At 36.1% G+C, this 27130-nt stretch overlaps 2 protein-coding genes across 4 annotated transcripts in view; both read right to left on the reverse strand.

The window, feature by feature from the left end:
* Window positions 1-244: 244 nt before the first annotated feature.
* On the reverse strand, window positions 245-15921 carry LOC142346234 (uncharacterized). Of its 3 annotated transcripts, none has more exons than XM_075398758.1 (5): window positions 15478-15921; window positions 10320-10523; window positions 9034-9927; window positions 5749-5868; window positions 245-654 (listed from the first exon to the last, which is right to left on the reverse strand). In XM_075398758.1, exons 2-5 carry the CDS (start codon window positions 10509-10511, stop codon window positions 493-495), a joined length of 1368 nt encoding a protein of 455 aa, XP_075254873.1. In that variant the 5' UTR covers window positions 10512-10523; window positions 15478-15921; the 3' UTR covers window positions 245-492. The 3 variants fall into 3 exon arrangements, with proteins under 3 accessions (XP_075254873.1, XP_075254867.1, XP_075254881.1); XM_075398752.1 differs by having other exon boundaries at window positions 10320-10526; window positions 15478-15916; XM_075398766.1 differs by lacking the exon at window positions 5749-5868 and having other exon boundaries at window positions 10320-10526; window positions 15478-15894.
* Window positions 15922-16782: 861 nt separating this feature from the next.
* Window positions 16783-27130, reverse strand: part of LOC142335829 (eukaryotic translation initiation factor 3 subunit C-like) — a 137829-nt gene continuing 127481 nt past the window's right edge. Inside the window, exons 9-14 of the mRNA XM_075384160.1 lie at window positions 26332-26458; window positions 25737-25957; window positions 25193-25394; window positions 20179-20576; window positions 19833-19986; window positions 16783-17602 (exon numbers count right to left, since the gene is read on the reverse strand). Coding sequence (XP_075240275.1) covers window positions 17306-17602; window positions 19833-19986; window positions 20179-20576; window positions 25193-25394; window positions 25737-25957; window positions 26332-26458 — 1399 coding nt within the window. The 3' untranslated portion in view covers window positions 16783-17305. The remainder of the gene's footprint in view (window positions 17603-19832; window positions 19987-20178; window positions 20577-25192; window positions 25395-25736; window positions 25958-26331; window positions 26459-27130) is intronic.

Raw genomic sequence — 27130 nt, forward strand, 5'->3', positions numbered from 1 at the left:
ATGCATGCTCTAACGAGTCATACAGTAACTTTTATATAAATACAACATTAAATTACGACAAAATTTCAAGCATAGAACGCTGAAGACAAAATTACTCGAAATCATCAATTTTTCATTTAAAAATTTTGAGAAACTTAGTTAGAGAACGAAGTATAATTTTTTGTTTTCGATGCCTTTAGATAAAGAAACAGGCCTTCAATATTACCAATTTTAAAGATAAGAGCAATTGTAGGTTTGTTTTCTGCATTTTCAACTCTATAGGGGCTGAGCTAGAGATTGGTTACACAAGCCAAGCTACTAACAACAGATTATTTTGATCAGACGTTACCAGCCGTCGTGGTCCAAAATATGCACAAATGTTGTTCATCATTCAATGTTAATCACGAATATTGGTTGTGCAGTGCAATCTCAACATCTAAAACGTATCCATCCAATGACCCGTATGGCGAAGGGGTTCTTCCACAACGCGAGTTACGGGGGTAAAGGGGGTTGTTAGTAGTAGTGGTAAGCATGATGGGGTGTCTGGTTGTCGAAGTGGTGGGAGGAGGGGTAGGTGCCACTGCTGGGTTTGAGAAGTCCCCCGTGGGACTGTTTGTGTGCGGCTGCATTGGTCACGCTCTGCTTCAACGCATTCGCACTCACGTATGGCTGTGCCTGAAACAGTAAAAGACAAATTGATCTATCAACAACCTGTAGGATTTAACATGTTATGTCGCCTCTAATGATAAAATTTATTTTGTTCTTCTAATGATAAAAACGCGAAGTGTGCTCTGGTCCAGAAAGTTGTACATTCATGGGTTTTAAGCTGGTAACTGTGAATGTTGTTTCTCTCATAGACATTACAAAGTACCTCAATTAAAAGCTGGGGAATGGTTGCAGGGGAGTTAAATTACAAGGCTACACTAAACTGAGCTAACAACCGCCACCGAAGCACTTTAAATGAATTTTGAACAAAACATAATTTCCAACAGTAAATCGAAAGTAAAACTTCTTTTCATTGCACAAAATACGCAGCATTTGGTCACTCGAATGGTTAACCACTCATTAGTAGCAAAAATTGTACTTTTATCGCGTAAATGTTCTCGATTGCCCTTTTATCCTCCAAAAAGTCAGCGTTTTCAGTACTCAATTTTAAGATCAGAAATGTAAGCATCTGTTTGGACAAGGAAAAACTAGCTCGAATTTGCCTCAATATCGGAACACTCTTCATTTAGCTTAAAATGCTAAATGAAGAGTCACAGAGCCTGTGTAATAACATAGTAATCATTATGTAAAACAAGGCGGCTCGGTAATGTGCGATAGCAAATTAAGTTCCGACCCCGCTCATCTACATTTTTCACTTAATTGTCTACCAAATGAGGAAGATATAAACAAAATTAACATATCAACATATCGTTCAACAAACTACTAAAAGAATAAAATAATCTACTCTAGAGGGCCTATGAGATCTGTGGCTACCATAATATGACTCCCAGAAAAGACGGCAATAAAAATCAAATAGTAACAAATATTAATTACGACCAAACCTCCTTGTCCATTTTTTGAAAACCACTAATAATCAAATCGAAATGGCATCAGATAAAATTTATAATAAGAAGATTAACCAGCACTTTTTGGAACAAAATATAGGACTTTTCCTCAATGCGACTTGGCAACAAGTCGACTAGAAATGAGCAAAAGGAGCAAAGTTTATTCAAACATTGCTTTTTTTTTAAAAAAAAAAAAGAATTATATTCGAACTGATTAGAAACATTACGCATCAAATGAAAACATTGAGAGAGTCTTTTATAACTCAATAGAGAGCGACTGAAGCCTTTCATTATACAGGATATGTCATAAGAATACAAAAAGAACGACAAATACACGCAAATACAAAACAATTGCACAAAAAATTATGCACGAAAACGATGTCCCCCCAAATCAATAATTTTTAAGCTGATCACTAAAAACAATAAAAAAAGTAGTTTGCATTTTTTACAGTTGGCACCATTGTAAATCAAATGACGCCCACTATTGTGATACTGTGAAAGAAAACAAAAACCTACAAAAAAGGGGCATATAAGCAAAAGTCACGAAAATCGGTTTTATGAAAACTGGTTGTTCTAAGAAGAAAAACCATTCGAAGAAAATCATACCATTATAGAGAGCAGATTGTTTTTCAATAGATAAATGATGTGAATTGTACATAGCGATGCTTAGCTACAATTTAACACAAATAAAATTGGCAGATCTCAAAAATCTCTCTTTTTTATTAAAAACAAATAATTACAAAATTCATAGGCAACAAAAGCGTTCAAAAGAGTAGACCGTTTCTCTTGCAACTAATCGGAACGCTAATTGCGACTGTTATTATTGAGACTAAACCATAAGACTATAAAAATAACATTAAATACAAGCTGAACTAATAAATTTCACAAACAAGTTTACAAAACCACAGTTTTGAAGCCATTAAATTTATAAGATATTAACTGCGAGAATATAACATCTTCATTTGCGTTTCCTTTGATCATCATAAAGTTTTTTTGTAAAACGACTATCACAAAATGACAACAAAAAGAACCACAAAAACTGAAAAGTATCCAAACTTCACAAAATTCTTCTGAAACAAATTGTCTAAGCCCTGAAGACATCATTTAAAACGTTTAAATAACAGACAAATTTTTGTTTGATTCAATGAAACTTTAAAAAAGCCCTCAATAATCAGGCTAATTTACGAAAAGGATACAACATTGTAAAATACGAAAAAAATCGCAAACCACAACAAAAAGTTGAAGAACACTATCACTCTTTTTTTTAATTCGAAAGTCAAAACAACCATAAGGTATTTACCGATATCAGTTATTAAGTTCATTTCTTTATCTGTAGTTGGCCTCTGAGACCTTTAATTACACAATATTTGGTATATGACAACAAAAATTAACAACAAATAAAGGGCAATAAAAAAACTCTACTAATTTCTGCAAGAGAACGGTGTCGCAGCCCTTGAAACCATATGTTAGGAAAACAAAAAATGCGTTCAGTTTCAAATGTTCTTAAATTTTTTTCAGTTAGAGTGTTGAATAATGTGACAATTTACAAAAGAAACAAAAACAACAGCAAAAATGGGCTATTATGCACAAAATTCAGAAAATTTTGTATGAAAACTTGCAGTACCAAAAGCAAGAAAACCTTCTGTTAAAATAATCGGCCATAAAATTAGTTTTTCTTCTATAAGAAAGAAAGGTTGGCCTGTACTTACTGAGAAAAAGCAAAATGTTGACCAAAAAAATATAAAAAACCGACAAGTTCAAAAAAGCACAGAAATTTCCTTAAAACAAATACATTCAATAACATACGAGACATTAGGTAACGCCCAAATGAAAAGAAAACGTTCACCTATACCTCTTGAGGAAAAATACTAGATCTCCGAGTGGTTAAACTTAAAAATCAGACTGCCAAAAGAAAAACAATTGAGGGCAAAAGACAAGAATTCAGTTAAATTTGACTAAAACTCTTCCTCAAAGCCATAAAAACCTTTTGGTTTCTCTGAAAACAAACGGTTTCTACATTTGGCCTCAAAATTACGTAAATTAGAGCTCTCATTAAAGGAGCCGTGAATTAAAAAAAAATTGTCAGTAATTAACAAAAAAAAACGAAAGCAGAATATTTTGAAAAAAGGCAGCATCAAAATAAAAACCAAAAGTCTCTGATTCTAAAAATTCATGATGTTATCGAACCTCTCCCTGATTTTAGCGCAACCAGCAAACTGACCAGATGTTCCAAGTGTTTGCGATTTAGACCCATTGTTGAGTGGAATTCTTCAAATATTAAAAAAAACAACGATGCATTTTTGTATAATTATCGAGTTAAATCTGCAAAAAACTGCAGTTTTATTTCCAGAAGACTTTCATGTGGCGCCTATTTTCAGCTAGCGCTTATTTTGAGATTAGAGAGTCTGTGTCAAGGTTTCAAGGTCACTATATCTGGCAAACTTTAACAAAGTGGACCAAAAAAGCATATTTTGTGCCATTTTTGATGAAAAAAGTTTGATTTTTGAAAAAATTATCAAAAATTTTAGGCATACAAAACTTCAATCAAACAATTCAGCAACGCTCTTCTATCTCTAACGGTAACAACAACACTCTGCCGTTAACATTTTAACTTATTTTAAATTATATTAGCGAAATTGTGCCAAATTTTAGCAAAAATTACTGAAAATGTGAACAAAAACAGTCCAATGTTCACAAAACTTTAAACCTCGATAACTCCCTGTAAAAAACGAAACTCGAAAAAATCTTTTTAATTCCGTATTCTACGCTGGACGGGCTTTTTAATGATACCACTCACAATTCTCTACGATGAATATATCGATCGGCCAAAATTGACTGAACAAAAAAAACCCAGTTGAGTATATAGTTCCTCCCTCCCCAGTGAAGTGGGGGTCGGAACAAATATGACACGTGCGTCTGGGGAGGGCAAATAATATGCTCACACTAAGCTGGGGGGAGCACAAACGGAAATGATCCGATTACTCGAGACCCAATTTGGAGACTTTTAGGCTAAAAAAATTGTCGCAGGAGCCATGATTCGGGCAAGTGCGAATTTGCAAATGGTTTTTTTTAAATCTTCAATTTGATTTTCCAGCAACTTCTGCGCAATTAGTCATCAATAAGGGTCTCATTCATGATTATCTGGTTGACACATTGTTAACATATTATCTACGATTCCTATTTTTGAATTAGCTCGAAACTTATAAACAATATTAAGTCGCTATTAGCCACGGTTGTTGCTATCAGTCCCATTTTTGTCCACAACTTCACTCTTGTCACGGTTAAAGTATATAATATCCTCAAAATGTGACAATCTGACAGATATAAAAAATTCTAATTGATGATTAATTGTACAGAAATCTCTAACAAAACACCGTGGATTTACAAGAAAATTTGTTGATTTGTACTTACCCCGAAATGACTCCTACGACAGTTTTTGAATTATAAATCCTCGAATTAAGTCGTAAGTAACTATAAAAGAACTTCGAGCGACAAATTTCAGGCTAATTGACAAATTTTGTCGGCAATTTAACTAAGGAAATCGGTTGCGCTATTCGTCAAAACGGACGACGAAATTGACAGTCACGGTTATACATGGTTACGCATTGATTTTTCACTATTATAAATACTGCTGGAAAGTGAACTAATGTGACTATGTATCGCCCAGAAAAGGCCCCAATACACAAAAAATTACAAACGTGTACATTTTGTAGCGCAATATCTATATCCAATTTTACTCACCCTAGGGTATGTAATTTATTCATAAGGGTACAAATTCAAGCTCTCCGGAACAGGTGATAATAAATTTTCTCAATGCAAAGAGTACGATAAACAAGTGTTAGTAGCATGTATTTAAAATTAAGCTGTTGCACCAAAACAAAAGATAGCTGCAGTGACAATTTTAGTTATTTTGCAGACATCTGAGATCATTCTGACCAAAAATATAAGATTATTGACCAATAGCTGTCCAATAAAACCACCCAATTATAGATCGGAAATAAAATCTGTCACAAAAACCGCGCACAGATAATGCACACCAGAAAACTGGTTTTCGAGACCGTTACTGATGGTTTCACTTGGCCTCGTTCCAATCCATTAATAATATGATACGTCAAAAAGCATTAGTGTAATATACATTTAAAAGCTGTCTCAATGAATTCTGAAATAGCAGGAAATGAACTTGTTTGGGACATGTTTGATTGTAGCGATGACGACCAACCGCATTACGAGAAGACGAAGTGGAGGTGGTAGTAAATACTCGAGGACAAGAAGAGAAGAACCGACGAGTCCTTGTCTTGATTATATACGTCCGGGGAGCCGTTTTATACGCAGACTTTTGCTAAAAACAAATTAATCATTAACCTATTAACCAAATATTTTATCGACCAGTTTTGCTTTTGGAGTTACCTATATGCTGTTGAGAAATTTCCATGCCATTCCTTGATTTTAACAGTATTGGAGTTGATTACGTAATAAAGAATTAAAAAAATAAACGGTAACGCGCATTGGTACACAAAGTTTCGACTTTTCAAATGCTAAATAATGGAATAAAAACAGAAAACGCATAAGAATTGTTATCATAAGATCATATCCTCATATATGCATTTGAACAAAGTCTTCAAACATAGTCCTAAAACTCCATAAGCGGTTGGACCAAAAATTATAATTTTCAAGGTTCTGACTGCAATCACAGGTAAATCTTTCTTTTTTAAGAAAGATCTCCGTTATGAAAAGATTTGACAGCAAGAAGAGCAGCAAAAATACAAAAACAGCATCCAGAGGCAATCAACTATCGAACAATTGATTTGTTTGTACTATTTACTAACCATTGCTTCTGTCAAACTAAAATGCCGCAAATTGGCTAATCACAGTCAACATAAAATAGGGAAAATAGGAAGCAAAACCTTACTTTTTAATATTTCGAAATCGGAGATCTTCATTTGTGAGTGGGAGTCTTAAAGTATCAGAATTGCAAAACTGTGCTCAACAACCTTCAGAATCTTATATGATGAAGAACCCGATGAAGATGCCGATTTTTGAAAAAGTACATAAGGTTGAATAATGTTGCGCGTTTATATAAAAACTACAAAAAATCATCTGAAGGACTTGATGTGTTTAATTTTCATAACAAAATGTAATAAATAGGTCAACCTATTCAATAAATGCGAATTAAAGAGGGGTTAAATTGATATAATTGTATGCAGGTGTAATTATGTGAAAAGAACATAGTACCGCATCTTCATCAGTCATTTTAACTTAGAAGATAACTAAACATAACCGACTAAACGTTGGAAGAATTGCTCTCGAACGACTAGTGGGAGCTCTAATCAATTGCAGCCTGGTTCAGTCGGGGGGGGGGGGGAGGAGGGGGAGCCTAAATGGGACTAAGAAGTTCAATAGTGGGCTTCAAATAACCACATTAGAGGTTAAGATATACCACTATTAAGATTTAAAGCGAAAAATGGCTCCAGTTTCGGTGCACTTTTCATTTGACTTTTAGTATTAAATTGCCGCCAATTGAGTTCATCTGCTTGAAATTGTGATTGAGAGAGAATTTTAGATCACGCAAAACGCAAAAAGTCAAGGGCGTAAATTCACTCGAAAAGTCAAAATTGTGCGAAAATTTTGCATAAGAAAAAAGACACACGTTGACAATAATTGCTATGAACTTCGTTCAAGAGCAATTAAAGAGTTTGTTGCATATACAATTAAATATTTAACGCATGCAATCATACTTAAAAACGATAACTGCATTAAAGATTTCTGTAACAAAAATGGTATAAAGATTTCTGTAAAAAAAGCTATAAGTTCATGGGAAATTTTGTTTTCATCGAAAAAATAGTTAAAAATGAATGAAAGCCAATTGAGCTGACTCGGTTTGTTTAAGCTAATTGCGTATTTCGAAAAAAAGTACAGACATATTCATACAGGATCTGTTGTACAGCTTCTGAACAAAAACAATTAGCATGCCGATTTCTATTCATGTTAAAAATAACTAAAGTTCAGGAGTTTTTCCATAGTTTGTCTTGCCTCTCTTCTATTTTGGCTGGAACAAAATTCGAATGCACTCAACTTCTTCGGAGACAAAATATAATAATTGGAGTTATTAGAGCCAAGATACCTAATTTTCTATTGCATATCCTAACTACTTAGTATTTGAATACAGAAAAGCCATGAAGTGAAAAAAAACCAAGCCAAGTTTTCCTCCAAACAAAACGAATATAGAAAGAAGATCTATTCAATGGTTGCTTAAAAAGCTGAAAATTTTCATTAAACCTACTTCTGTGTCAGTTCAAAAATATATTGGTGGTCGGCAACTGAGTTGGCATATGCTCGTATAGTTCCTAGCTCCTGTTTTATGGCAAATTGGAGCAAAAAAAAACTTTTGTGTCACCTTCTTAAACAAGCATGTCATCCTTTTTCTTAAAGGTGCAAACAAAAACGATCAACAAGAGTCCATTTTTGTTTTCTTCACTAATTAATGTTCTTTGCAAATGTTCATAATTTAAGTAGAATGCAAAATTTTTAGTCACCGTAAATGTCAAAATCTATTTTTTTACAGCTCAGTAAGAAAATAAATTTAGATGTCAGGGTTACGCTAGAGTGCGCCATGAAGGCCATTTACACGGTTTTTTTTTCACCTCTCTTTTTCACCTTGTCAGAGAGCAAAACTGCTTCAAAAAATAACTTGATCATTGTTAACTTTCTTCGACAGGGAATTCAAATAGAGAACAGCAAAATACTCGAGCAACAGGGCAATCGAATAAATTAGAAGGCAATATTTTTACCTGCAAAACAAAACTTGATACTCCTCGATAAGAAACATACTAAAATAGGGTAAATCTTGCCGAGATCTTGACATGACACTTACTACGAAAACATTGTGTGGAACATCAATCATGTGTATGAACTTCCGTATGATCTTGAGATCACAAACTTAATGTAAGATCTTTACATGAGCATCAAGAATCAAGATCTTAGCAAGATAGACGAGAAAGATCAGCCATGACCAACTTGTAGTACAAAATGGAATCTCATGATTTTTAGTTGTTTTTTCAGAGTGCATCTACTGAAACTTAAGCTGAAATAAGTCTAAATATGAAACGAAAGTTAGGTCTTTGTCATATTCGGGTAAATAAATTAAATAAAGCTTGAGAAATAGTAGTAAACAGTGAGTGTGTCGTATTATTACAATTAATGAACACCGGCCGATCCTTAAAGCCACTCAATTTTAACTCACGCGTCTATTTTTATCCATTTCATTTCTTTCTCAGCTAAATAAATAAGGAAAATGAAAAAAAAACTAAAGCTATCATGTGCGTATTCATATTGCAAATCTATGTTACATAAGACACATGTTACATTCGATTAATGACGTCAACAAATTCATGATTGGTTTGCAATTTCACCCTATTTCCAATAAATCGGCAGCTGTTCAAAATTTGTCAGTACTCAATATAGTGAAGCTTAAGTGCGAACACACGAATTAGTTTGGAAATCTCACCACGACTGTCTTGTAATGGGGCATGTCAAGCTTCTGCAGATGATTGGGGGGTTCTCGGACAGGTGAGAAGACGCTGCTGCTATCACTGGGTCTCGAATACTGCCTGCTGTCCATCATTGGGGGAGGGGCACCCCCTCTGCTAGCCCCTCGTGGAAGGGACCCATACCCACCCGAGTGCTGCTGGTTATAAGCGGGAGTAGAGGATGGGTTGTGTCTCAGAGATCCATACCAGGCTGGGGTCTCGTTCTCGTTGGGAGTCAAACCTTGTCGATGACTGCTAGGATACCCATTCTGGACTCCAGCCAGTTGATCACGTGGAACGACTCGCTGGTACACAGGCAAGGTAGCACTTTTTCCTATTTGACTCTTTGGATGTCCATGGCTCGACGATCCAGGGGCGTGATGAGATGTCGAGACGTACCTGGGCGGAGGAGCTTTTGGAGCATGCTGGGTTGGACTAAGCTCCAAGGTCATAGGAGCTGTGCCACTAACTGCCCTGTATACTTCATAGTTGCCATATTTCTGCTGCTCAATAGAGGGTCTCACTCGGAACTCGTATCTTCCGGGAGCTGGCGGTGCAGACGATGTCATACTTCGGTTTGTGAATCGGTGATAGCGAGTTGTGGGAGCTGGCGCTTTTTGTTTTATGTGATCTCTCCAAGATTTGCGTTCAAATACAGCTTTAGACGCCTGCACCGATTGAAGGTGGCTATCATCAACGCTGTCGGCGTCCGGCACAAAGTGGTACTGGGTAGGAGCAGGACCAGCTCCTGGGGGACTGAACACCTTGTGTTGATGAGTGGCTGGAGGGGAGAGTGAGTTGTATGGCTGAGGGTAGTTGGACGCCCTACCACTGGGATGTCGGCCGAAACTCTTGTCTCTTACGGGGAGACGCTAAAACACAGTAATACATGAAAAATGGATCACTTTGTTCTCCAGTCTGGAATAAATTTTAAAATTGTGTTTATGCAACTATTCAATTTCCAGCTTTTGAATATAATGAAAGATATAAACCAAAAAAGTCATCAGTAGACATAAAAGCCAAAACTTGAAAGTCTGCAGCGCCAGAAGTTAAAATGCCAGAAGTTCATGTACTGACCCATATGTTGAATTCCATAAACTTTCAGCATTTTAAAATAGGCAAAATGCGTGCATAAGAAAACTAACGTGACTACGCAGAAGTCACTAGAAAACTCTAGAATCGGAAAAAAGCTGTTCTCGATTAAAACTCGAAAATAACTCTGACTTCATCAGAATCAAATGACCTATCGCTGATGACGTGGTACCTCTTCCGTGTAGTATGTAGCAGTGGGCTGTGGAGTCATGCTTCTAAGTTGAGGTCTGCTGTGGTTTCCTCTGTTCGTCTGGAACACGTAGGTTGTCACATTGACCCTATCCGAGGGGTTGTTGCCTCTCTGCTCCGTGTGGTGGAACACCTCGGGCACGTGTGCCTGCTGACTCCCTACTCCACCACGCATCTCCAATCACTGCTACTAAACAACAACACAAGAAGACAATATAGAAACAGGAAGTGCCTGGTCATTCAACGCTAGTCTTATCAGATCACTTATAATTCCAGCCTATAGAACATAAGTTATTGGAACTCATAATACAAGGCAACTGATATAAGACCCTATTAATTCAGCTTTGTCATGAGCGACCTGACTGGAGTTGACTCGTCTCCTAAAATATTATGACAAAAGAAATTGGTCAGCAACTCCTTGACCCCAAAATACCATGAGACTCATTACCATTGTGGCTTAATGGTCAACTTATGAAGTTGCATTATTGCTTGATGACACTCCTCTAAAATCTAAGAGTTTGTTTTATATGATGCAACAATTGTGCATCATCGGCATTAAATTTGGTGCAAAATAATTCAGTTATGAGCCAATTTTTAAGTCCACTTTAATTCAAAACGTAGATCTTGTTTAAAAGACACTGTTGAAATAATTTGAAATTTTTGTACATGTAGCAAGTATTCAAGCATATCAGCTTCTGGATGCAAGAATACAAACGTGACCACCACCAGGCTTACAACTAGCGATAAAACGTCGATTGTTCTTGTTAAAAAATTCTATTATTTCTTAGACTTAAGATACATGAGTCAACAACGGCAAATGACATTAAAGTATGTGATTGATTTATTAAGTAAAACCTGGTTTCGAAAATAGAAGATTTTCTGCAAAATTTTCCTAATTCGGAAAAGCTTTGTTTTAGCAGGAAGAGATCAATTAGTCAATTTTTGGAAATCTTAAAATAAACCGAGACAGAAAACGATTATCACATCATTTATAGATATTACTGTTCTAACGCTCCAAAATTAGTTTTATACCAACCAGACTTTTTGTTGAGCCAATTTTGGCTGATCGACATGTTACGCAGAACCACAAAATGACACAACTGGAAAACCCACGAGAAACTGAATTGATTCTTGAAGGAAATTTTTTGTTTCTGAATATCCTCAAGGAAAAGATAAGGTCTATAAGATTTAGTATTATTGAAGCAATTTTTGCTTCTTCACTGTTTACTCTAATGATTACTCTACTAATTAAAATAGGAATTGGAAACACATTTTAGAATGATAATTTGATTAGAACTCTGATTATGATGAATTCAGCCGGTAAATTTTAAAAAATGGCGTACATAGAAAAAACACAATCGCTTATTATACCCAAAAGTGTTAAGTGTTAAATAACGAAAGTGTAAGTTCATTTTTAAATGACCTTTATTCAATTTTAATTGAACTAAATAATTGATCCATAGGTTTTAATGTTCTGTCAATTTAGGCCGATCGATATAATTATCAAACAGGTTTGCTAGTGGTACCATTTAAAAGTCCGTCCAGCTTAGCATATATAACTATAAAGATTTTTTCGAATTTCGTTTCTCCCCAGAGCTATCGAGGTTTAAAGTTTTGTTAACATTTGACTGACTTTCGTTCTTATTGTTCACATTTTCCAGAGTTTTACGCAATTTTTTTTAATCAATTTTGCTTAAAAAATATGTTCAAATTGGTAAATATAGTGTTGTTAGTTTTACCTCTAAAAGCAAAATAACGTTGAACTGCTTGAATCAAGTTTTTGGCCAATATTTTCAAAATACAGCATTTTTTCCATCAAAAATGGCAAAAGCTTCTTTAGTACACTTCGTTTTCATTAGTCAGATTAGCACTCCATAAAACTGCTGACGAAATCATTGTTAACTCCAAAGATAGCTAGTTTTCATTGTGAATGCTTTAAGGGTGTGCTTGGACTATAATAGTGCCGGGTTTTTGTGCTAATTTATCTCGATAATTATGCAAAAGGCATCATTTTTTGATATATTGTTGACTTTTATCACATTACCCAAAGCCATGATAATAGTTTTTTCTGATAGACGAACGCAAAGAGCAAGACTAGTTTTGGTCTAATAAATGTTCCTTAAGGTCCTAACTCAAAAGAAAAATCCGCATTGTAATCAAAATTTTCGGATTCAATTTTAAAATATATTTTTAAAATAAACGAACGATTATTGAGCTTTACTACTTTATTCCCTTTTTTGCCAACTCGCAGCTTGTGGTTAACCAAAACAGGTTGCATCCTGTTTCTAATGGATTAAAGTTCATAATTTACTGCAGTTTTACGCTTTAAGTAAGGGTTGTTCTGCTTCCATAAGTTTTCCAAAAAATTGATTTTTGGACATTTTTCCATCATTGAGGTTCTTTTTCTTTTCTTGTCACAATTTTGTTAGGTCTTGTCTCACATTTTCACATTATTGGCACTTCAAAGCAAGACACAATTGAACGAATGAATGTTTCGATGTAGAAATTAGATTTTTAACTGCTCCGACAGTCATCAAGTGATGGAATTTTATTTGCCTCGTTGTTGTTTTTCTATAGTGATTTCACAAATTCTGGTCGGTCAAATATAGCTCATAGCGGCATCTTATGGAATAACAAAGGAACCTAAAAAGGTACTGATTTCAGTTGATAGCTAGTTTTTCATGACGTCGAACTTTAACAAATATGTATAGACGTATCTTTTAAATTTGTATTTTGCTGTTCTTTTTGTCTACTTGGCACCTGCTTCAATAAGTAAAGGTGCATATCAAATCAATCTTGTTGATGAAAAGCAAAAAAAACATCGAATGTTTTTAGTACATCGCATTTTTGAATGACCTCCGTGAAGGCTTTACGCAAATTGTTAAGTAAAATTTGGACTTTGTTTGTCGTTCCTTTTGTAGAGGAAATATGGCTTCTGGATAGCTGCAAGTTTTAACTGCCTCCTATCGAAGAACAAAGGAACGCATTTACTGCTTTGAGTTATTGGCTAAAAATCTTCATCTTTTAGCAACAAAAAAATTGTCAAATTTCTTTAAATGTTTATTAAATCTGCAATTAGCTGTGTTTTGTCTAGTTGTAACCTAGTTTCATTAACAATAGGTCACAAAACACAAAGCTGTCGTTGAGGAAAGGCACAATTGAAATATCCAATGTTCTTAATGCATTGCTTATTGTTTTGACGTATTTTCGCAACAGGTTTTTCGAAAAAAACACTTTTTTGTATTTTCATTTTTGTCTATTTATCGTTCTTTTGGCAGATGTATGACAAATTCTTAATAATGACAGATTAAAAGGCTTTTTTTTAGAAAAAAAACCGAACCTATTTATTAGTTTTGGTTACTAGCCAATGTCTTTATGGAAAGATACAAATGTAATTTTGAACTTCTCATTGTTTCTCTTCATAAAAACTGTTACCAAGTCTCAATTTTCAGAGGTCACATATCTCATTATTGGTGTCCAAAGAACGAGCAATTGATTATATCTTAATTTTTACCGAATGTATAATATTTGTACCGGCTTCGACACCGTTTTCTTACAAAAATCAACGAATCTTTGTTTTTGTCGTCCGAATTTGTCGTTTGTTTTCGTAGAAGTAGGACATATTCTCAATAATGACAATTATCATTGTCTTTATATTGAGTTGTGAATGAGTATTAACCTACTTAAATTTTCAAATGATATCTAATGGTTTTCATTATTTGAAATTATTGGTTTTAAAAACGTTTTTTTTTTTTTGCTGTCTTCAACTATTTTTCTCTAGTTGTAACTGAGTCTCATCATGGAGTCGTCCCATAATTTTTCCAGTGAAGTACAAATTATTTTGTTTGGTTTAAGAAATATTTGACGCTATTTTGATTTTGTTATTATCTATAATTTTGCTGTAAAAAATAGATATAGTTTTGGATGCATGTTTGATGTTGCTATTTGATTATTCTGTTTATCTTGTCTCGCAGTCCTAATAATGACGAGTCTCTTCGGCCCACTAATGTGGCATTTTTTATCTTTCTAAATGACTTGAGTTAGAAGCAATTTTTCATTCGCAGACCAATTAAGATTTTTTGAAATGTTTATCTCTTCCTCATTTGATAAACAATTCAGCCAAAATTGTGGATAAGCGGGATCGGAACAGTAAAAGCAACCGCACATTACTGAGCCTCCTTGTTTTTGTTTTCTGATTAGAATGGACTCATTGCACATAGATTGCACATGAAGCGAAATACTTTTTCGTTCGAGTGAACCGGTATTGAGACCTAGTGAAAATCTGTGATTTCTAGTAATTCTATTTTAAACCTTTCTAAATCCCGTCAAGGAGACTTAGTTGGAGATACAGATTCATGAAAAAAATAACTTTTGAATTTTCAGAACTATTGGATCTATTTTGTTACTTTGAACAATTTAAAATTTAAATCTAAATTTCGCAGGATCCCAAATCATTCGTATTTTTCCTTGAAGGATTTTTCTGCATTTTTTTGTTTATACGAATGAAATATAGAATTCACCAGTCCGTCCTTGGTGGGCTTAAGGGGCCCAAGCAGATGTTAATTAAAAACTTCGTGTTCCATTTTTCTTGAAAGTGCATTATCAGGATCTTTGTTCTGAACGCTCATGGCAGACGTTTTTACTTATTGAAACAACTAGTAAGTCTACATTAAACAGCAGAACTTTCAAGGTTTAACAACTTATTTTACCCATTTCTTCATATTGACTTCATATTAAATCAGAACTAATCAGCAGTCCAAGAAACCGATATTCCACGACTTAAAACCCTCCAAAATCTTGTCTCTTTTCTGAAGGTATCTGTCAATAGTAGAAGCTTCATATCCTATAACATCTTATTGAGATCTACTCAATTGGGCGTTCAAAGCAATTTAACCTATGCAATTCTTTTTAAAAATGTCTTGAAGCAGGTTGAATTTAATTGTAGTCAGAAACCGCAAAAAATTTCCAAAGCAGATAAGTTTCGTCGATTCGTGTCGCACGCGACCACCAAATTGTTGCTATTAATTTCGGCCGAGATCCGGATCTTAATAAGCGAGTGTTACCTTTAACGGAGTATTCAACTTTTACCGGGCACGTAGCGCCTTCTTCGGTTGTATCTTGGAGAAACATTCAGCACTTACCTGTTGAGTTGGTACTTGAGAAGTTGATCCTGGTAGAATCAATCAGATTGACTACTACTCAACACAGCTGTTGTTCTTCTTGGCTGGCGTTCTCCTGTCACACTGTAATAGACTCAAATACGTGCGGAAAGCGCCATTCCTCTGGGCCCAGCACGAGTCAATGTTTAACCGCAGCTGATCATTTGTTCAATGCAGTTTCTACTGCTTAAGGCAGCCAGTAACTCAACTTAACTGTTACTAGTATCACAATGCTAATACTAACTCGACCACTAATGTTGGCCACTTATGGTTTTAGTTTCAGCAGGTAGCCGAGTTTAGCGATAAAATCAAGTTGGGCAAAACTCAACACGAGAAAGCTTTCCCTGCTAGTAATACGCGCAGCTGGTTTAACAATTGGGCTTAATTTGCATGTGAGTTAAAGCGTTTTAATGGGTTCCCGGAGCATATTACGGCTTCCGAAATTTTGTACCAACTATATGTAACTTCATAGAGAACGGCAGACGTTTCGCTATAATTTATAAAAACTCCAACAATATTGCTCCACTTTGACTGACAATAAAGCAGAATGTTGCCTTTTATCTCAACCCAAAATTCTTTTAGCTAATTGGGTTTTTCGGCTTTCCGGGCTTCCATGGGTTACATGGTGTGACATACTCAAAAGTGAGTTTGTCCAATCATAAGCGAGGTCAGATTAAATTGTGGCTCTAATTCCACACGAACAGTGTTAAATAAATCTCTTTTACCTAAGACCATAACTTTCCTTCTCCCACTTTATGTCTAAAAGGACTTGTTCCAGCACTATGAACACAAACTATTCAAGTTTCGAAGTCTACGCTTTCATTCAACGTTTCTTTCTTATCAGTGCAACAAATTTTCTTTATATAGTAGCAACATTTTATACACACATATATTAGGTCTGCCAGTTTGAAGCCTGTCCTCAAATTCTAATACTTTAAGTAAGCACAAATCCGATTCTTAGCTACACTAGTTTTATGCAAATATTCTTTAAAATAATACGAAGTCTTTACAAACTGCAAATTCAAATCATTCCCAACTTTCCAAACCCGAAGCACTTTTCATTAGTGTAAAAGTGGACCCTCTCTGGCCCTTGAGATAGGTAGAGTCTAAACAAAGGCAACGTGAATTGAAGTCTCAAAGCAGACGCTTTAACTGCAGACCACATTTGTTTCGGCTCCTTCAAAGTCTAACTTAAATTTACCTCGGGGCTCAAATGTTTTCAGACAACAACGGTGCTTGCTGCCATTGGAATTTTGTGTCATGCACCGGTTCTGAGGCACAAAAATATTTTGGTTTACATTATGTGAATTCAATGCATGAAAAGCAAAATATCAACCAGCGCGCTTTTCACAGCGGAGGTGGTTTCTTGCCAACATCTGAGAATGACCGATAATCGATATCCAAATCATTGTCATGGCTTCAAGATTGATGGAAAAATTTGTGCCGACTTTGGAAACCACCTCTGGAATGAAATGCACCAACAGCAAGCAAGCATATTAACCTCAAGAATACGAAGATTAAGGATATCAAATTAAATAACTCATTACCACGAAAACAGAGTCCCATTTTCAAAGTCACAAAATCACAAGTCGAGGTCGCATTGCTTTCAAATAGCAAATTATCATCACAGTCATAGTTCATAATACTAAAATCATTGTCAAGTAATTCGGTGTTTTCACTAGCGAGTACTTCACCACTAATTTCGATGCTTTCTAACAGCACTTCAGGATGCTTGCTTCCAAATTGACATCGATCCGGCTCATATTGATATCTATGATTGCCTTGCAGACTTATTTCATCATTCCCATGCTTAATTGAACATGGGTCTGTGCTGTCGATTGTTCTGACGATCACCTCCTTTATTCCCTCTATTGCCCCCCTCCCCTCTCGAGTCTTGGTTCCTGTCTCCCTTGTTGTCTCTATTGTGGTCTCTGCCTGAGCTTTGAAACATATAGTGCATGTTCTTGTTGCCCATGGCCTCCAGCAGCCGCTCGTTGCTCTCCACCAGATGGTTCAATTTCTCACTCAATTGATTGCACAGCTTCTGCACTGAAGATGGGTCACTTCTGTGTGCCACTATGCAGTTACTCGGCTCGTCCCAAGAAGCCTAAAATTACCAGCTGTAATGCACATGATTCTTCAGTGATATGATAGAAAAATTCCAAGTAATCTGGTCAGTCCACCCAGACGTATATTTGCTATTCGAAACAAAAGTTTTGAACAACGTTTATATTTTGCTCTTCAGGTTTCAGCTTCCTGTTTTACCCATAAAAAACGCGCTTAAAACATTTTCGGAGCAAGATTGGCTATTAAAAAATACTCCCACAATTTCCATTTTTCATCTTGAGGAGGTTGCTTATTTAAAGTTCCCACTTCATTCCAATAGCACAGAAAGTTTAAAAATGATTGAATTACAATAACCCGATAAGACCTAAGTTTGAACATAATCCTTCTAACGTCGAATGACTTGCTCTCTAATCACAGTTGAGAGTTTGGCTTTGTTTGTAGCTAGCTAGCTCAAGCACAGGGCGGCTAGCCTCAGATGGCAATGATAAAATAAAAGCGGGGGGGGGGGGGGGGGCAATGATCGCCCTTTAAACCATGAATCGCTGGGGAGTGTCAAACTCCAACCGCCTTTCACGCCATGAATTTATGTATCAGGTATCAGACTGCTTCGCTGAACTGCATACGTGTGAGCAGAAGACTAGTGAGGTGTACATACAAGACTAGTGAGCTGTAAGGAACGAAGTACATTAATGCCCTCAGGAGTTTTACCTGCCTAACCCGTTTTTGAAGACAAAAGTCAAAAGCCTATGACTAAAATTCGGCCAAGCGAAAAATTGCGTAAAAAGAACATAGGAGTAGTATAATTGCCACAAACTTCGTTTGAGAGCAATTAGGAATTGCGTGAACAGGTTTTAAAAAGACAGCGTCCCAAAACCCTCCAAATCCTTTGAATTGTAAAAGCCAGGAACACTACAATATATCTACGCGCAGCTTAGAGCTTCGCAATTGTAATTAAAGAAATTATCTCAACTATCATTTGATTTAACATTTAGTAGTAAACTTCCGAGTAATTCAGAAAATTTCTGACTTAGTAGTAATTCAGAAAATTTCAGCTTTGCTGTGTGAACAAAGGTAAAAGAGCATCAGACGACGAAACGGAAAACCAAGAGCACCGCAATATAACTCCGCTCAGCTTACAGCTATGATAAACACTTGGTTCTACATGCCCATTTCTGTTTTAAATTTAACGTAACAACACAACCGCTAAAAAAACGCATGGGGGTCTAAGAGAATTAACTGCCCTCCAAGTCAAAAGGGCCAGAGAAAAATCGCTCAAGCAAAAAAAATCGCTACAAGACTGCATGACTAATATAATTGAAAACACAGCCGGCAGATTGCTGGAAAATAGCCGCGATAGACGCTTGTGGCCTACCATGAATTGACACAACTAAAGAAATAAGATGCAGATTGACCAGACTCTAATACTCAAGAATTAGGGCATATTATAAGTTTGGCACTACTTAGATGAACACTATTGACCTTTAATTAGTAAATGTTCCATAAGTGAATTCAGAAGTCAGTTTTTTGAGTGAGGTAAGTCACGTAATTGACCTAAAAGCAGAAATGACGTCAAGGACACAAATTTTAACTGCAAAGCAGTAGAAGTCACTGAGGTCATTGCAAAAGTCAATTCCAAGAAGTCAGGGTAAGACGAAACAAAAATCTGTTAGACGATAAAAAAAAATTAGAAGCACAATAAAAGCCGCCTGGAATTGCTGACGCGGCTATTAAACATAACCGACTAAACGTCGGAAGAATTGCTCTTGAACGACTAGTGGGAGCTCTAATCAATTGCAGCCTGCTTCAGTCGGTGGGGGAGGGGGAGGGGTAGCCTAAATGGGACTAAGAAGTTCTATAGTGGGCTTCAAATAACCACATTAGAGGTTAACATATACCACTATTAAGATTTAAAGTAAGAAAATGACACCAGTTTCGGCGCATTTTTTATTTGACTTTTAGTATTAAATTGCCGCCAATTGAGTTCAGCTGCTTGAAATTGTGATTGAGAGAGAATTTTAGATCACGCGAAATGCAAAAAGTCAAGGGCGTAAAAGTCACTCGAAAAGTCAAAACCGTCAAGCGAAAATTTTGCATAAAAAAAGACACACACGTTTACTATAATTGCTATGAACTGCGTTCAAGAGCAATTAATAAACTTTGTTTGAGAGCAAATAACAATGGGACCAATAACGCCCTCGCTATCGTTTCGCGGTTGTTGACTAGACCAAATTTTTCTGAAACGGAGAAGTACGAAAATTTTGTCCAATAACCTGAAGTTCTTCAGTGATGATGAGTTTGGACACAATAGAGTGAACAGTGTGTTTCTCCAGCTCGAACAACTGTGCCAGGTTATCCAGAGATATTGTGGAGAACTTGCTTCCAAATGTGAACAGGTAGGCACGCAGAGATTCCTCTTGTATTTTCCTATCAAACAAATCCACAATGAGTATGATGTGCTAAATAAACCTGAAGAGTTTCAGCCACAAACAAATGTAGACGAAGACTCAGAGCTCAATGGAACTTTTTTTGCATAAGTATTCTTGGAAAAGTAAAAAGATCTCCGAAAAAAGGTACACCGTTTCAAGCAAAAAAATAATCGCTTGTGGAACTCATTACCTTTTCAAGATCAGCTTTACTGACTCTGGCCTTGGAAACAGATCCCAGACACGTGAATTCATTTTAGCGTTCACGATATAACCATAACACTTCCTCCATTCGCCCATGCGCATGGCCTTGGCAGCCGCAATGACATGTTCGTGCATGTTCTCGGGAGGTCCCGGTAGTGGTTGACGCTCACTTTGCTTCAGCTGGTTGTGGAAGCTCTTGCTGATCATTCTTCTTTTTGTATCTCCCTCGTGACATGCCATATATGGTATCTCGAGGAGCATTGCACTTACCAGGTACACACACTCCAAGAGATCCAAGTTGATGTGGGTGTGGAATGCTTGCTGTCTTCTTCGCTCTATTTTCTCCTGTTCTGCTGTTCGCTCCTGTGCTGTACGCGTTGAAAGACCCTACAAAATCTTGTCACTCACACCCGAGTCCTCGAAATGCCATACTCTCATTCAAAACAATGTCATTCTCCCAAAATCGAGACATTGAATGTGTGAGTAAACTTTAAAATATGAATACGACGTTGCATATCAAACTCACCCAAAGGGCGCTAAATAATTGTCTCATAATAAGTCAAAACTATTCAAATCAAATCCGCGCATTAATTTTATCCGACCACTTTAAATACGAAGAACATAGCTGGCAGATTGCCAGAAAACAGAAGCAATAGCTTCGTAGAGCTGCAGTCTCAAAAAGACAGTAACAGAAACAGACCAAAGATAAATTTCTTTTTGTTAAATTCTGAGATGTTATATTTTGATTAGGAATCCGTATAAGTTATTGCTGCTTCTTTTAGCTGCTCTCCAATGACCCTCATTTTGGGTGACCCGCACTCACCTGACATTATCTCTTTGAATTAAATTAAATAAAAGTCAGTTTAGAGTCAGTAAGTTATTTTTGAGAGCGAGGTAAATCACGCATTACCAAACTCTTTATCACGCAAATGAACAGAAAAAATCGATCAAACAAGAGTGAAAAATGACGTCACGCACGCAATTCAGTTGAAATTGCATGAACGAATGAACAAAAGCAGATTTGAAAAAAATGTGACGTCATATGGTCGTAACCAAAATCTTGACGACGAAATCAAAAACATAGCCGGAAGACTCGAAGTCATATCCTCCAAAAAACTGGTTTTTCAAAAAGCTATTATCTCTATTCCGAAGGCATCAATGCAGAGAAAACAACAGTCTTAAGTCTAAGAACGAAAATTTTGCCAGAAAAAGTTAACATGAGAAATTAGGAAAAATCAATTTATTTTTCCTGTAGTACAAGTACACATAAAAACGAAAACCGTTGATTCATGCAAAGAAAACAAGTTATCTTTTTGAAGAAGAGAAATGAGCAAAAATTGTTTTAAAATTTCTCAATTTAATTGAAAATTGCATAGAAAGACAACTTTGTAGCGAAAGAAACTCTTATCATTTAGAGTAAAAAGAGCCTACAGCCGTGAGATTTTGATTCAATTTCCAATAAATTCAATGAACAATATAATGGGCCAAAAATCCTAAAATGACAAAATCAGCAAAATAGTTGAAAAACCTTCAAATAAATTTAAAAAAGACAACAGAAACAGAATATAATTCAAAGGAAAAAGTCGTTTGAAATCAAACTAAGACCTCAATATTATTCGTAGAAAATAATTCTCAGTCAAAATGTTTAGGCATTTCAAGCAAATTATCAGTGCTGCACTGTCAAATGAAAACAATTGCGAACAAAAAGCTAAGAAAAAGGCTAAAAGCATTTTTAACAACTGTAGAAAGCGCAGCTGATCAGAACTAAAAGTCTCAGGAAAATGAAAGACTGATACATGGTAGAATGCAGAGAATAAGGACAGAAAGTAAAACATGAAAAACAAAAGACCAGTTCTTCATTTTTGAAAGTTAAAACCAAATAAAAAAATTGAAGTAGTAGAAGTACAATTACATTTCCTTACTTAACACAAAATTTTATAGCTATCCTCTTGCAGAGTTTAAAATGTAGAGACAAAGATAAACGATTGGAAACAATATGTAGCAAGAAAATAGGCAAAAATTTTCAACATTGCATTTATGAAAAAAATTTTGGAGATTTTCAAATACTGAACGACACAAAATCATTCAATTATAAGTAAAAGATAATTAGGATCCCTGACAGTGTGCAAAAACTTTTTGTAGTCATTAAATCAAAAAATAACAAACAAAAACTGAGAAAAATTTGACAGACATAACCGACTAACGTCGGGCGAATTGCTCTCAAACGACCGGCGAGCAGTTGACTTCGTCAGCAGCTAGCCACGGTTTAGTGACCTCTGGGCGCTATATTTGTTACAAATTGCTTTTGAGATCAATTAACAATGATTTCCTAAAAAGTGCCTGTTATGACATTTATGATAAAAAAAACAATTCTACTATAACTCAATGTTAGTGAGCATCAGAGATGATGACATTACGCCATATAACAGCAGCTGATGTGCGTCATAAACAAAGAGAGAGAGAGAGAGAGAGAGAGAGAGAGAGAGAGAGATAAAACGGGAACGAGAAAGAGAATGAAGAGAACCCTAACAAATCATATGAAAACAGAAAAAGGCAAAATTAAAAAAAATTCAATTTCGCAACAAAAAAAATCAAAACCATTTCTAGTCTTGAAAGATCTGTCAAGTAACCCATCTCCGAGACTAGAAAAGTTTCGTTGGCCAGTAATGGTCGTTAAACTCAAAATGACAATATTGAAAAATTTTGGAAAAGCCAAATTTTGAAAAACAATCTTGCTAAAATTCAAGATAATAATATCTTAAGAACCATTTCATAGTCTCAGGACAATATCCGGTATCCCTGTTTCAAGCCTGAAATAGTTTCATGGGCTCATAAAGATCCATACATTTGGAACAAAATGCAAAAATTTGAAAATTTCAAATATTTTTTAAAAAATTGCTTAAATTCCTCGTATAAAACTCTTGAAGAACATTCCATTACATCTATAAACAATGCAGTAACATATTATCAAACCCTAGAGGAAGTTCCCTGGCTCTTGAGGCTAGAAAAACCTAAAAATTTCAAAAAATTTCAAAAATTGTTTTATAAAAAGTTGCTAAAACTTGTGATATTAAAAAGTTGAAAATTACTACATGACCAACAAAAATTTTCGAGTAATTATAAAAAAACGTAGCAGAGGTTTTCTGACCCTTGAGACTCAAAAAATCTGAATAATGACTATAAATGTCAAAAAATTGAAAAATGCAAGCTTTGACGTTACATCTAGAAAGGCAATCCATTACATCTAGAAACTATACAGTAACCTATCGACAAACCCTGGATGAGTTTTTTTTGGCTTTTGAGGCCGAAAAAAACTTAAAAAACGACAAACAATTTCAAATAGCTTGAAAGAATTGCAATATTTTAAAAATTGCTTCAATTTTTGATACTAAAATCCTGAAAAACATTCCATTACATACAGAAATTATGCTGTCGCCTATTGTCAAACCCTAAAGGCGGTTCTTAGGCTCTTGAGGCCGGAGAACTCTACAAAATCACAAGAATTTTCAAAAAACTTGAAAAAATTGCAAATTTTAAAAAAAAAATTGCAAAAATTTGTGACATTAAGAAGTTGAAAAACTATTCCATGGCCAATAAAAATTTGTCAGTAACTGATTATCGAACCCCTGAGGATGTTTCCTGGCCACTGGGTCTGGAAAGACCTAAATAAGGAAAAAGGTCAAAAAATTTGAAAATTGCACGTTTTGTCAAAAAAAATGCTAAAATTCGTGATGTTAAAATGTTGAAACCATTCCATTGCCACTAGAAACTATGCAGTATCCTATTATTAAAACCTAAAGGAGGTTCCTTGACGCCTAGGGCCGATAAAAACAAAAAACTGTCAAAAATTTTCAAAAAGCTTGAAAAAAAATTGCAAAATAGTATAAATTTGCGTTTTTAACAAGCGGTTGTTCGTCAGTAGCTAGTCACGGGGGGTTGGGGTGCACCGGGGGCTGATGGGGGGAGGGGTGAAGCAACACTGGGGTGGGGGCGCAACAGCGCGTTGGGGGGTGGGGGTGGGGGACAATAGTGGGGGGGTCAACAGTGGGGGTGTCTTCAACCTCTAAGAACCGCCCTTCACACCATAAGTAGAAGTCTCCAACAGTTGGAGCTGAAACAGAGCTGACAGGCTCTAAGAGCACTTAATGCCCGCTGGGCGCTACCTGTTTATCCCATTTTTGAGGACGAAAAGTCAAAAGTCAGACGAAAAATCGGTCAAGCGAAAAATCGCATAAAAAAGACCGACAGGACTAATATAATTGCTACAAACCTCGTTTGAGAGCAATTAAAAAACTGCCAAAATCGGTCAACCAGGTGCACAATTCTAAATTCAAAAATGCTTCACGTTATAAAGAGGCAATAAATGCACGTAATGTCAAAAATAAATTGCCATATGCTCTAATTTTTTGAAAATTTATAATCAAAAAACCGCTTTAAGATCCAAAAATGAAGAAATTATTTTAAAAAGCCAGAAACGAATTACGAAATTGGGAAAACACATTATTAGACTCTCAAAAACACTTTGGTATCAATCTCAGAGCTTCACATTTTAATACAGCTTCTATTTAATAATATTTCTACAAAAACTAAATTATAAGCGGAAAAAAACTGGGCCAATTGAACGCAAAACGGCTAAAAATGGCTATCTATATGAGGAGTTCTGACAAAAAGCACTTTTCTAAGTCGAAAAGTCATTCACTGATCGAAGCGCATCATCAAAAAACTTCTCTCGCTCAGAAAAAGTTAGTCAACACGGCATTTTTACTCTCTTTCGCTTTTAGGACAAAACGCCGTCTGATCGAATAGTACTTCCGGTAAAAAAAACCTTCAGAAAACCGATACTCCTCTTCGAGTTGTAAAAAACCAACATAAGGCCAATAATAGCCCCAGCTATCGCTGTGCGGCTATTAAAAAAACAAGCATTGCAAATATGCTTCTAAAGAACACTAACGCGTTGCAGCCTGAAAGGGGCTAATAAATACAAATACTGAATTTGCAATAACCTGAGCGAGCAGTTCTTTCTTTCGGCCACTGCTTTGAATGTCCAAGAGGGCATCGTGTGCCACTCGGATGTTTCCATGTCTGAATGCACACAGTCCCAGCTGCACTAGAGTCCTGTTGTACAGAATTTGAGTCTCCACGTCTGCGAACTGTATCGACTCCTGCAAGTGACTCATTAGCATTAGATCACGCGCTTGAAACCACCTGAAAACAATTCCTCATTGTGACAAACTCATTCATATTTTTCATCGTGAAATAATATTTCTTCCTCGAACGTTGACAGTCTGGGAACCCTGAAAGCAGTACCTACTTATTTTTATTCCAAAGCCAAATTTTTCAGAAGACAACCTTCCAACGGCTCTTTAAATTATACCAAAAACTCTTAAACTCTTTCACATTCTAGGAACACAACAATTTTTAATACTAGCTGGCGTCATCCCTTAGAAAGCTACACAAAATCAATTTCTGAATGCGCATTTTTTAAATCAGAAACGCAAATGGCGATTATTTTACAGGAAGCAAAACCACTCCAGCACACGTTCTCACCTGTCATGCAAAGCGAGATGAAATATTTGGCATAGGACTGCTCTGGTTCTGATCCAGTTGGTCTTGTCGTTGGTGTAAATGAACTTGCACAGCTTATCCACCACCTGTGCTGAGTTCTGTCCACCAGGCTCCTTTCCAGCAACTCCGTTTGCCGAGGGTGTCAGTGGTACAGCCCCCAGAGTATCCCCACTCTCTCCACTGCTCACACTTGACGGATCGAACTGCAATCAAATAAATCAATTATCTCGTAATTATCAGTATAGACGAATCATTTATCTCGACTACCGTGATAAACATCGTCTACCCGATTTGTGAGTGAAACCGCGAGACTAATTAATGAACTCTTAGAAGCTGAAAAGGAAAACTTATGTCGTTAGCATCAAACCCAACAAACGTTGTCGACATAGTTATTTTTTGTTTCTTACACTCTTTAGTTTGTATGTAACTAACACATGCTCTCATGTAACCGTAGAAATAGCTAATTAGAGATATGAATGACTTTTTGAATACAGCAAAGAATAAAACAAAAATTTACTTGAAAAACTCGTAGTATCAACTTCAAATAATATCTTAAAATAGGAAGAATAATGGCAACCTTGTAGTAGAGGAGTTCGAGTCTGGCGAGGTAGCACTTGCAGAGCTGTTCTGCTTCATGTCCACTCTGCTCTAGATAGCTCTGACATTTCACTATCAGCTGGTACACTCTCGGCTCATACCGCAACCTAGAACACATCCAGAGGAACAAATCAATCACTTCCCTCAAAAGAACTGTTGCAAATATTTAGGGTTACATCGCAATAAATACGAAAGAACGTTCTGGGCAAACTGAGACATTTGAGGATTTCAATTCCATTTTAATAAAACTCTCATGTCTCGAGGCAAAATGACAAGGAAGAAAGTGGCAAGTTTTCTCAAATTAATTTGAAGCCGGGACGTAATCTGCAGGGTTCCTGCAGAGAACGAGCAACAAAAGGTAATATCAGCAAACCATAACCGACTAACGTCGGGCGAAGTGCTCTCAAACCAACAGCGAGCGGTTGGCTGGTTTCGGTAGTAGCCAGTTGGGTCTTAGTCATCCTAGCATTGGGGGGGGGGGGGATAAAGCGTTTGAGGGAGTAAGATGAATGAAGCTCAAAATTCTAGAACATGAGAAAAGAAAACTCCCTTTCAAATACAAAAAACTTGCATGGATCCATGATCGGCAGCTGAAAAGATGTGAAATTAAATTTGACCTGTAAATTCTTTTCATACAATGTGAAAACAAGTCGTTGATTTTCTATGTTTACAGGTTAGTGATTCTTGAAATTAAAGTTTGCCGATAAAGAGTCCTCGTCATGAGGGAAAATGAAAAGGAAGGAAAAGGCAAGTTCTCTCAAACTAATTTGAAGTCTGGG

Source organism: Convolutriloba macropyga, chromosome 1, assembly GCF_964194025.1.
Source record: "Convolutriloba macropyga chromosome 1, txConMacr16.3, whole genome shotgun sequence".
NCBI lineage: Eukaryota > Metazoa > Xenacoelomorpha > Acoela > Convolutidae > Convolutriloba > Convolutriloba macropyga.

Coding starts and splice junctions, on each gene's coding strand:
- LOC142346234 (XM_075398758.1), bottom strand. CDS start 10,511: ATGCGTGGTGGAGTAGGGAGTCAGCAGGCACACGTGCCCGAGGTGTTC. Junction 9,928..10,319: donor CTACATACTACACGGAAGAG/GTACCACGTCAT, acceptor ACTGTGTTTTAG/CGTCTCCCCGTAAGAGACAA. Junction 5,869..9,033: donor CCCATTACAAGACAGTCGTG/GTGAGATTTCCA, acceptor ATTTGTTTTTAG/CAAAAGTCTGCGTATAAAAC.